Below are 12,223 nucleotides of genomic sequence, written 5' to 3' on the forward strand. Positions count from 1 at the left end.
GGAGTGCTGGTGGACAACAAGTTGACCAATGGCCAGCAGTGTGCCTTTGTGCCCAAGAAGGCCAACAGTGTCCTGGGCTGCATTAAAAGGAGTGTGGCCAGCAGGTCAAGAGAGGTTATCCTCCCCCTCTACCCTGCCCTGTTGAGACCACGTTTGGAGTACTGTGTCCAGTTTTAGGCCCCCTGAGTTTAAGAAGGATGTGGAACTCCTTGAGCAAGTCCACCGGAGAGCTACCAAGATGATCAGGGGACTGGAGCATCTCTCTTATGAGGAAAGGCTTGGGTTTGTTCAGCCTGGACAAGCAAAGACTGAGGCGGGATCTTATCAATACCTATAAATACCTAAACAGAGGGTGTCAGGATGATGGGACTAGGCTCTTTTCAATAGTGCCCAACGACAGGACGAGGGGCAATGGGCACAAGTTGGAACACAGGAAGTTCCACCTCAATATGAGAAACATCTTTCCTGTGAGGGTGACAGAGCAGTGGCACAGGCTGCCCAGGGAGGCTGTGGAGTCTCCTTCCCTGGAGACATTCAAAACCTGCCTCGATGCGTTCCTGTGCCCCCTGCTCGGGGTGTCCCTGCTCAGGCAGGGGGGTTGGACAAGATGATCTCCAGAGGTCCCTTCCAACCCCTACCATTCTGTGATTCTGTGAAAAGACCCCCACAACCTAATTAAAAAAGGAATGATGTAAAGTGGTGTAGGATCTGTAGTCTAATTAACTAGAAGGATCTCCTAAGAAATTTTGGAAAAGGATAGCCTTTCATGCTGGAAAGTAAACGGTTCCATCAGCAACTTTTCTGGACGACACATTGGCTAGAAGAGGTGGTGTTGAAAATCAGAGCTGCTGAAATTAATGGAACCATGTTTCAACACAGGGATTTAAAGACAGTTCTGAACAAGAAAGAGCTACTACTTAGATATAAAAGTAATTCCTTCTTCCTAAGAAATTACTGAAGTGTAATGTTTTTCCTGCATAGTAATAGGCATTCTCATACAGAAATTGTGAACAAATTTAACCCATCAGGTAGCTGAAAGAACTTATGAAGTTTCCTTTAAATTTAATCTTACACAACTTAAATGCCTTTGAATCAAGACTTTGCTGCTTTTCTTTTCTTGTAGTGAATATTTGAACCAACTGGATACCAAAGATGCAGTAAAAGTGTAAAGAACATGGTGTTTACTGAAGTGGTGCCTAATGCAGTGCTGATTGTCATGCTATAGAAGGTTTTGTTAACTGGACAACGTTTTGAGTTGTCTGTGTATACATGACATTTTGGAAAATTAGTTTACATCTGTATTAGCAAAATTGTTTAAAGATTTTGGGGACACTTAATCTCAGTGGGCTTCTGATTTTGTCTTAAAGTGTCTGATTTTTCATAAGGCTCAGTGTCTTCTGACAAGTTTGTAAAGCAGCTTGGGCTGGGCAGCTAGGGCAATATTTGTCTGTTTTAACTGTAAACTATATCTGAGCTAGTCAGATGTGTGCAGGCAGTGGAGAGGAGGAGATGGGTAAAAGGGTGATAGAGGATTCGTTTGACTTCAGGTATCTGCCTTGGATGAGATGAACCTCACTCTGAAAGTGCCTGTTTGTCACTTAAGTATGATATGAGTTAGCTGCCCAGGTGAAGGACGGATACGTGCATACATATGTACATACATGTAAGTAGATGCATCATAGGTGTTTTGGGCTTAGGCAAATTGAATCCCAGTTCAAGAAACTGAGGTATTCCAAATCAATAGTGATCATCTGCAGAAGGGTGTGTGCAGGAAAAGAAATTGTGTCATGCATTGCTACTAATGCGAGGTCCAAAAGCATGAAATCTGTTAAGCAGATTTCTGCAAGCCAGGCCTGAGGTGGGCATTACTGACTATGAGAGGTGAGGGAGTGAGATTCGAGTGGGTAATGAAGCAGTGGCAAATGGGCAGTGCATATTTCAGTTCCAAAGTTATGTCACTTCACTGTTGAAAAGAGTTTTTTACAATTTAGACCTAACTCTACTCTCTCTGGCAACAGCCAAGGTGCTGGCTGCTTCATAGATCTACCTATACTAGGTACGTCTCCTCTGTTTGTCTATGCAAGATCCATAATTATATGTATGTTTTCTGTAGAATACATGTCTGTGTGTATGTACATACCAATATTTTACAAACACGTATGTTAAGTGTAGTGTTGCCAGTTGTGTTGTAAATCTTTTTACTATCTTTTTTTGGACAGTAAATTTATAAAGACAATGGGTGGCTGTGGTCATCCTAAAATACCTTGACCTGGTTTGTTCTTGTATCCTTTGTAGTATTTTAAAATAGAGATTATGTTCTTTGTTTTTAACCTTTTCATATCAAAAGTTAATGGAGAGCTTTAAAATGTTGATAATCACCAGGAAAAAAAAAAAAAAAAGGCTCTCATTTAGGGAGAGATAGCATTTTTAAGTGTTTGAATGATTTGGGAACATGAGTCACTTCTGCAAAGTTGACTGGACACTTAAAATTCTTATTTTTGCTTCATCTATTACTGGGTAGATTTAAGAAGCCTCCAAAGTCAAGAGAATGGCATTTTGGCTCACCCATGAGTAGAGACAGTTCTTTTAGTAAGTGATCTTGAAGAGTAAAGATATCTTGGCCCTGTGCCAAACATGGCTTAAATTCTAAATAATTCTTTTCTGCCTAGCTTTCTTTCTAGGTTGCTTTCTACTGCTGAACCTGCTCTGTGATTAGCCTAGCGCCAGCTATAAGGTGGAAGAAGCTGGCTTTCTGCATGGACACAGGAAGGAACAGTGAGTCCAATGCATGAAGGAGACTGCATATTTCCAGTATTTACAGTGCTTCTGCTTCCTCCAAAGCAAGGAGAACAAAGCTCTTGAATTCTTAATTTGGTCAAATATTCTTTCAGAGTTGGTTGGTTGGTTGGTTTTTTGTTTTGCTTTTGTTTTTGTCTTGGTTTTATTGGTTTTGTTTTGTTTTTTTTTTTTAATTCTGAAGAATATTTTGTTATCCTAGGTCTCTTGCAGATGTATTCCTTCCAAAATGGTGCCAGATATTACTGTCTTGATTCCAGCTAGTTTCCTCTTTTTCCTGAGGTTATGCAGAGGATCAGGTGGGGTAGCCCCAAATGGCATCTCAGGGACCCAGCTTGCGTTGTCCATTATGGTCCTCTGACCTTCTGGAGCTGGCATGGTGCCTCTGAATCCCTCTGCCCATCAGCTGTTCTTCCTGTCACTGTGCCAGATTTTACTTTCCAATCTCAGATCCCTCCACCTGATGCATGAATTTTGTTTTCACTCTGGCTATTTTGCCACGGTCCAGAAAAAACGTACTAGAGCAGAAATGTTCAGAAAACATCACTGCAGTATTAATTACAGGAGGTTTTCATCTCAGGACACTCTTTTGTGCTTGTCTTCTTCCAAGGACTGACTTGATATGTTCCCTCTCCTCAAGGAGCTGCCCCAATTCAGAATTTAGGTGCATCTTATACTGATGGAGGCAAAGTGGTGAGCTGTCCCCAAAATGTACCTTGAACCCTATGCAGCAGAAACATTGTTTGCCTTTCATAAACAGAATGACTCAAATGTTGCCACTTAGCACCCAGTGGCATCCCAAATTCTGCCTGCATTTCTTTCCCAGTCTTGCTCACCTCTAGGGAAGATTAGGCAAGAGTTGTGTGAAGAGCAAATGTATGGACATCTGACCCACAGAGGAGGCTGAAGGTAGAAATGTGGAGAGGCCATGCTGCAGCAGGGTTATTCCCCAACTAAATGGCCTGAGTTTGTAAAAGGTGTGCTTGCACACTAGTATGTACTCCATTCCACTTCAGGGCTAGGGTCTCTTTAGCCCTGTGTGTTGCTTGAAAGCTCAGGTTTTGCCAGCTCAGTATTGAAACTGAACAGCTATTTTTTTTTTCTTTTTTACAACAAGAATTATGGGTTTGTAATTAAATAGTTTAGTGAATAAAAGAAAAGGAAAATAGAGTGAAATTTGTCATACAGATATAAAAAGGCAAAAGTTAGCAAGCTGTGCTTTACATCTTGCCCAGAATATCTGTTCTGCACTAGAGAAGTATGTCAAAATCTGTTTTCATCTAAGAAAACTAGTCTTTGTTCTTAACAGATACTGATGGCAGAACTCTTCCTTTGCTTAATATCAACAAGCAATTCCTCCAGACTTCACTCAACAGTCGTGTATGATTTTGAGCTGATGTTTGGAGAAACAGATCCAATCCTGCCTTCTGGGCACTTCTTTTTTTTGAAGCTGTCTGCTTTGATTCTTTTCATGACCATTTTCAATTCTTATGTTTTTTAATTATACCTGACAAAGCCTATTCTCTCATTACTACTTTTATATCCAATATTGACCATTTGCTTATTTTTTTCCAGAATACTTACTAAAATATAAAATATTGCTCTAAAAGTACAGCTTAAAAATAAAGGTGTTATTCCTAAGATCCTGGTGATCCTGGTCTTCCCTGGTTACCTGGGAAAGGAAAGAAAATTTGTGTCTCCCCTCTGGTAAACATTATTTGGCTCATTACTTTGAATAAGTTTCTTGACTGGGTGATATGGCTAAAGTTTCTGACCTTTTCCTAACCCTTAAGAAATGGAAAGAGCTAGAACACTTGGGTTCTGCTTTACAGTAGACCCTGAAAACCCTCTCTGACGTCAGAGAAATGGCTTAGCCATATGGATGGCACTGAGGGTGCAGTTTGTGGTGGCATTACTTTGCAATTTGTTTGGGGTTTGGGTTTTTGAAGTGTTTTTCTTCAGTGTTCAGCTGCTGTTCCGCTTGCAATTGAAAGTTAACACAAGTCCAGCCCTGCAGAGCCAACCTCAAGTGAAACCAGTGTTTCACCTGTCCCTTTGAGAAAATGTGACTTGCCTTTGGTGTATGCACTTGAAGTAAACCCCTCTAAGGTCTGTGTTTGAAGTCTGAATAGTGGGATTTTTTTTTTAATTTTGTTTTTTGCTTGCTTTCATCTTTTGTCACAGCTCTGTCAACTATCTATTTTCTTCTTTGAAAGGGATGCTATTAGTTCACAGAACTATGTTATACGAGATAGAGGGGAATGATGGTTTTTTAAGTGACAGCAATGATGCTGCCAAGTCATTTACTTTTTGCTTTTTTTCTAGGTGCTCAAATGACCCAACCATTGTTGTATCTGAGTAGACATTGAGTTACCTCATTTAGACCCCAACACAGTGGCAAGTATAAGGATCCCTATAACAATAGGCAGAAAAACTGAGACAGACAAGGCACGTGACCCATAGGAGTTTTATTAGATGTGCGCTTGCACTACAGTACAGTGTGGTATAGGCACACTTGAACCAGATACAAGAAGGTTAACTCAAGTACAACAGTTGCAGCACAGAGGAAACGTAATCCACAAATCCTGCTCAGAAGGGAGGGTTAGTTCATCCTGAACTCTCTCTGACTACAGCTATGCTATAGTTTGTATCAGGCAAGGTATTTTAAAGCTCTCACAGGTGCACATGTACTACAGTGCTGTCACTGGTAAAACTGCACTGTGATGCTTGCAGGGGAGCCATCATCTGAGCCGTTGTGTTATGCTAAGATTACAGCTTGAAACTTTGCAAAGTAAGGCATCCTAATAACTTCACTGCTGAGTTGCAACTACTTTTGTTCTGAGGCAATGTTTACGTAGCTGTGAAAAAATCTGCTAGTTCAATCAGTAAGAAGGAAACGGAGAAAATCAATGACCACTTGTTTCCTTGATTTTTCTCTCTGCATTTCTAACACTTTAGCTTATGACTTCCGGACTTTACCTCAGATTACTTTCTAAGCATGGGAAAAAAGTCCTCACTTGTTTAATATGAACAAGCAGGTTTTTTAGACTTCACTCAACAGTAATGCACATTCATATCATGTGTCTTGAAACTTGACCAAAATGCAGCCTTGCAGTTGATAAGGAAGAATGAAAGGGAGAAAGTCCAAACTAAAGCCCAATTAACACAAAGCTATTTTACAGAAGATGTTCATATGGAAGGTTCACACATTTCACTTTCTGGTTCTGAATTAGAGAATTGTGTTCTCCAGAAAAGGACATCTTCAGAGATAAACCCCAGAATGCTCACTTTTGTTCAGTGCAAACAGCCCTTCAGGGGAAGAGAATAGCAGTCAGATAGAAGAAATTGTAGGTAAATATGACCATATGGAATATCTTGTTACCTCTTGTATCATAGGTACTTTTTATAAGCTGCCACGGACTCACAGCCATATATGGCCTGGTCTGCATGATCACCTTAAAACTACGTAGTTGTAAATAGACCAATGTATGATACAAGAAGTTGCTAAAACATATTAAGCACCAAAGCATTTCCAAAATATTCTTTTCCAACCTAGCTGCTCTTTCTTGAGGAGAGTGTTCCTGAGACCCCAGTGGGGTCTCTTGTTTCTGACTTCAGCCAACAAAGTAGAAGGAAGCACCATTTCACCTGCATGCTGCTGCTCATCTTGCCGTCTGTACTGTCTCCTGCTCTCAAATTTGCTTAGTGCTTTGAAAGCTACATATAGTACTGTAATACAGTTTGAGGGGTTTGTCAGATTCTCATTTCTGCATTCCTCACTGAACATTTTATCATTTATTACTTTTCCTAGGCCTGTGCTGAAGATGGCCTTCAATTCTAGGATGTAATGTTCTAGGTCAGAATGAATTGAAAATATCCCCTCCTTTGTATAATCATTTATATCAGTTTAAAGTATGTGAAATTTGAAATGGTAATGCTTTATACCCAGGATACGGGTGCAAATGGCCATGGCACTTGAATGACCTATGGGACACATGAATGACTTGTGCCCTTATAGATGTGCTTTGTCATACTGCTTCATCCATTTTATTTTGCATGGATGACCTCTTACTAAGCACTTAGTAGAAGGTATTTTCTGTATGTTCTGTATCTGATCATACAGAGGGTCATAGGACTGTAGTCTCTGGCTCTGCGACGAGATCATGATTGTCTAGTCCTGGTCATGCAAAGTTAAAGCACTGTGACACGTTTACTGCCTGTCATTTTAAGAGGCAGGGATGTAAGTTCTGAATGAATGTCACTCTCTGCCATGACTGATACTCTGATGGAGCAGACGTTAGTGTCACATTCAGAGCCGCAAGACAAATTCTCAGTTAACTAATTTCTGTCAGGTGTTTTTGTCCTGTACTTGAGAGAACAAAATTTAAAGATTTTCTTGTCTTCTACAGGTGTAAAAAAAAGCATCTTTAATGCTTAATCCTCTCTGCACTGCAGCTGCTTCATGTATGATATAATCCTCATGTATTGTCAGTGGACCAGATACGTTCAGTCTTGCACAAAGTCGTGAGCCCAGGTTTTGTTCTGTGTTGAGCTGGAGATGCTTTCCTGTTGGGAAGGAATTGACATGTTTGAGTAAACCAAAAGGAAAACCTTGTGCAGTACCCATAAACTTTAGTCGTAATAAGTACCATTTCTGTTTCCCTGTGGAAACAGAAATGTGAATGGTTAATCCTTGCAATAGATGTCTCTCCTTGCTACCTACACACAGCAAAGCAAACTTCTCCATCTTACAGGACTTCAGTTTTGCCACGGAAACTGTAAAGGTGCAGTGGCCCAAGAAATCTGTAGTTGCAAATATGTTGTTATTACATCCTAGGATATAGTTTTGTGTATTTCTTCCTCACATTTTTGTCTTCAAAATCACGATGCATAACTGAGAAGGAAAAAATGAAATCCATCATAAACTAGCCTGAATGGTAATCTAAACCACGGCTTCTCTGACATAACGTGGATGTGCGGTGAGCTGTTCAGCTCCTGCTTTGAAGTGCCCTGTGAGAACAGAACAAAATTTCTGTTGTCATTGTGTATTAGCAAGATAGCACTACCTCTAGTGAACGGGCTCAGTTACTTGCCTGACACTTAAAACAGTGCATAGAAAAATGCACAGCATGTTTATATGAAACTGCTAAGGCTTTTTTTGGTAAGTGCCATTCTGTATCTTTACTTCTCTGCATTGCTGTGCGTTGGACTCTTTCCCCGTATACAGTTTTCAGGCCGTGTCAGATGTGCTATATTGCCCTTCACTGCACGCTCAGAGATTATATTATCATAAATGTGATTCTTTCCCATTTTGTAACCCTTGGCTATTCGTACGCTATGGAAATGAGGACAGAAAAGATGAGATGTGCTCTGTACTGCTCTTCTGTTTGCCATTTGTGGGTTAGATACTCATATTGAAGGAGAAACTAGAAATTAGACTTCCCCCAAAATTAAGTTAATTTTATAGGAGATGTGTAGCCTTATTGCTCCATTTTACAGTACTCCACATACCACCATGGCTCCCTAAGCTGTACTAGGCATCTTGTATACTCAAGCTGATTTTCTGACTCTCTTCAACAGTTAGTTGTATATTGTAATTGGATATTTTGACATTTGGCATGAGGCCCTGACCCAGTTTGAAGTCCCTGCTGTATTACACAATATACAAGTATAGGCAGAGAGAAGGTCTGACTAAGAAGACAGTGCTTCTGCTGTAAAAATAATAATTCACATAAGATATTAGTTTAGAGCACCAAGTGAGAGAAGCCCATATCATGCAGGCTTCATGCATTTGTTATGAGTAGCTGTTTGAGGCCATTGGAAGTTGTTCTTTTCAGGTACCAGGATGAACCACAGATGCATGACCTGAAGTACTCTTATTTTTCACGTGTGTAAAACCACTGCTGAGGAGGGGACTGAGTAGTCTAAATCTGCTGCCTGGGGTAAGCTACTAATGATGTAAAAGTGGAGTGAGGACAGACTGTTGACTGGAGACTAACTTCAGAATCAGCATGCCTTTAGCACCATGACTTTGTACTTAATATCAAAAATGGATGTTGTTTCCTGTCTGTATATTGTGTTTGCACTGCAATGCCTGTGATTTTTATCCAGTTACTCACTGTAAAGTCAGACTTGCATTTCTGAGGGTTGTGGTCCTGAGCAACTCCAGCAGCAATTGGATGGGCTCCCTGGAGCGCATGACAGCTTGCTCTTTGAATATGTGGGTATAAATGTAGCTCCATAATAAAACTGGCACTATATGAATCTCTTAGTTGTTTTCTGCTTTTGGAGGTGCCATATAATGTCTTGGGATCATGTCATTTTATATTCTACTTAACCAAACTTTGCCTTTAATAAGATTTTGCAGAATGCTTAGACTTCCCTTTTAGTTACTAATATGTTTCCATGTTTTTCTGCAGAAAACAATTGGTATCAACCCTGTTCCTTGTATTCTAAAATTGCAAATCTTTCATGCTGATGACAGAATTGTTGCTAACAAAAATACAGAAGTTTAGAAGGGTATTTCTTTCCTTCTATTTTACATGACACCCTGGATTGCCAGATGTCCTGAAAAAATAGGAAAACTTATTCACTGTGTTTTGTAACTCACTGGGAGAAGTGTGGTCTAAATCTCCTTTTGTGTAGTGTTACATTTTTCCTTGTGAGGTTTTGAATGCTCCTGAATAGTCAAGGGGGGATAGCTGAGACACCTGAATTTTGTTTGTGGTCCAGCCTTGATGATGTTTGAAGTCATTTGACTTGCCCCGAGCTGATCTCTTGCCTACTGTAACTTTGTCTATAACAGTTTGTAGAGTAACACTAATTTCAGTTTAAAAAAAAAATAATTGAGGTATTTTAGAGTATTGCTAAGAGCACAGAGCCTATACAATAGAGCTGTACTAAAACATTTTAATGGATCCATAAAATGTGAAGCTGTCTGATGAATAGCTTGGCTTCAAGATAGTTGGACTGTCTTTAAAGCCAACTTCTCTTTGTTTGTGTGGTTGGAAGAGTGAGAGAGGACAAGCAGAAAAGAGACAAGCTTTTAAAGATTTCAGTGATAAGCCTCCAGGGCACAGGCTGGTTTAGAAGCAGACTGTTTGTAGCCTGAAACTAGGCTGCAATAATATTTACAGCTTCCTTGTTTCCAGTTTTCCTTGCTTTACCTTCAGACTGATTGTAAGATTGTGATTTATCATAATCTGTCTTCAGCTGTTTAAAACTGATATGCCTAGGCTAAGACAATTACTTGGTCTCCCTCTATAGCCACCAGAGTGGGATAGATTTGATTTTGACACCAGCGTTTGGGTAAGATTAATTGCCTGTTGGAGAGATGTAGATGACTCCATTGGCTCTTGAGGAAAACTAGAGAATAATGATCTTTAGCTAAGTTGCTGGATTTTTAGGTGGCTGAAGTTAAGTGCAGTGAATCTTAACCAGAGCGTCTTATTTCCTAACATTGATTCTTCTCCTCTGAAGAACAAAGTACTCAGCAAAGAGGAGTGACTCTAAATCCTCTACTTTCCCCAGAATTGTCCAATCTCCTGCAGCTTTATTTTACCTAGAAGTACTTCTCTCCAGTTTAATCAACTTGTGGATTGCAGTTGTCACTTCAGTTACCTTAAAAAAAGCCTAGGTAATTATTGCAAATAGAAGGAGGACAGTAGCCCCTTCTTGTTTTGTGACCAAACCAGACAGTTTCCTTAAGGGTTTTTTTTTCTTCCCGCTTTTTGTATATTTAATGTTTGGGGAAAAAACCTGCATAGTCTTACTCTAGACTTTCATTAGTGTGATTGTGAATGCCAGTGAAATTCCCTTGAGATTGTGCTGCATTGCCAGGTGAGTTCTCTGGTTTCATTTGTACTTTGAGTATTTATGTTTTAAAAGGGAAAAGGTGAATGCAATGTACTATGCTGTTTCATTTAACCAGTGACATGGGGCAACTTTCCCTCCTCACCTCACCAAACACAAATCATTTGGTTTGAGAACATGCTACAATGCTTGTTTTAAGTTTAGTTAGAAGCAATCTGTAGCTATGGTAATACACATCATTCTAACGGTCTTTCATCCTGGGAAGGTCTGGCACGGGCATAAAAATTGAATTTTCTCATGAAAGCATATACGGTTGCTGGAGCTGTGTTGGGGTTTTTATCAGCAATAAACTGAATAGAAGCAATCAAAAAGAAAATAAACAAAAATGGTGGGGGGATGGGAGGAAAGGAAATAATTGAAAGGAAATGGTGCCCTTTGTCCAGAGGCTAGCCATTAGTTCCCTGTAATGAAGGCCTTTCCTTAACTCTGCAGATATTCCCTCTATGTCGTTTTTATAATAGGTGCTTCATTATCTTCAATCTTCATTGCCTTCAACTTCTGTGCCAATGATTCACATAGCTACTTGTATCCTCCTGATCGGTGTCACCGCAGCCATTTTGCCCAGCTATCCTTCAGATTTTATTAATATGTTATTAAAAAAAAAAAAAAGGCTCTGTGTTTTCTGCAAATTCTGATTTCTGTGACACAAGTCTAGCATCTGGCTTTTTTTTTTAATGCACGAATCTTTCTTTAAATCTTCTACAGGCAGGTGTGATATAGTATAACTTTTATTTTCATACAATAATTCTCTGCCTTTTAGGTCTCCTGACTTGATGGTGATGAGAATAATTTTTGTGGCCTATCATTCCATATCTGTTATGACCCTTTCATCCCTTCAGATTTCTGCCTGGCTCTCCATATATGTACGAGATATTTTTGTATAAGACCATTCATAAATCCTAGTTAATCTGTATTTTTCTTTCACCAGTTTTCACTCTCAGCCCATTTCAGTAACCTTGGAGCTCATTGGAATCATGTAGAAAGAACTGTTTGGTGGCCTTTCTACATGCTTGGAGAAGTAAAGTCTGGAAAAGACTCAGTGATCCTTATTTTAGAGGAGATGTTCTTGACTGGGGGTCTCCTAGCTTGTAAATTTTTCTGTGATGTTTTTTCAAAAGATGTTTGACTAGATATATTTATCAATTTGAGAGGTTAATATTCTACCATGCTGTTTCTTTGAATATTTGTTATGCCATTAATGTTCCATTGAGGAGTTTGTAATTTAAGGTGACCAAACGCTTTTTGGTTTCCTCTCGTCCTGATGGGATGGGATTAAAAAAAAAAATAATCCTTTAGTCAGATGTAGAGAGTCTCCATACAAACATGCAAGTTGTTGTGCTAATTGCTAGTGGTCTAGTAAAAAAAGCTTACCACAGTCATCTTATTAATTTAAGGGCATGTTTTATATTCCCTTTTTATTGAACTTGGAAGTTTTCCCACTCTAAGTAGGCTTATTCTGCAGGTTCCACATATTAGCTGTGCAAAAGAATGCCTTTTCTTAAGTGCAGCTGTTGTTCTGTGATGTGTCTTTAGACTCTGTTCATGATGTCTTTTC

At 39.6% G+C, this 12,223-nt stretch overlaps 2 protein-coding genes across 3 annotated transcripts in view; one reads left to right on the forward strand and one right to left on the reverse strand.

Moving 5' to 3' along the window:
- SERGEF (secretion regulating guanine nucleotide exchange factor) overlaps positions 1-12,223 on the forward strand; it is a 166,065-nt gene that overhangs the window by 142,024 nt on the left and 11,818 nt on the right.
- KCNC1 (potassium voltage-gated channel subfamily C member 1) overlaps positions 5,256-12,223 on the reverse strand; it is a 133,206-nt gene continuing 126,238 nt past the window's right edge. For both annotated transcript variants that reach the window (XM_075094656.1, XM_075094652.1), the window contains one exon: positions 5,256-7,362. In XM_075094656.1, coding sequence (XP_074950757.1) covers positions 7,181-7,362 — 182 coding nt within the window. In that variant the 3' untranslated portion in view covers positions 5,256-7,180. The remainder of the gene's footprint in view (positions 7,363-12,223) is intronic.

Source organism: Phalacrocorax aristotelis, chromosome 5 (assembly GCF_949628215.1).
Source record: "Phalacrocorax aristotelis chromosome 5, bGulAri2.1, whole genome shotgun sequence".
Classification (NCBI taxonomy): Eukaryota; Metazoa; Chordata; class Aves; order Suliformes; family Phalacrocoracidae; genus Phalacrocorax; species Phalacrocorax aristotelis.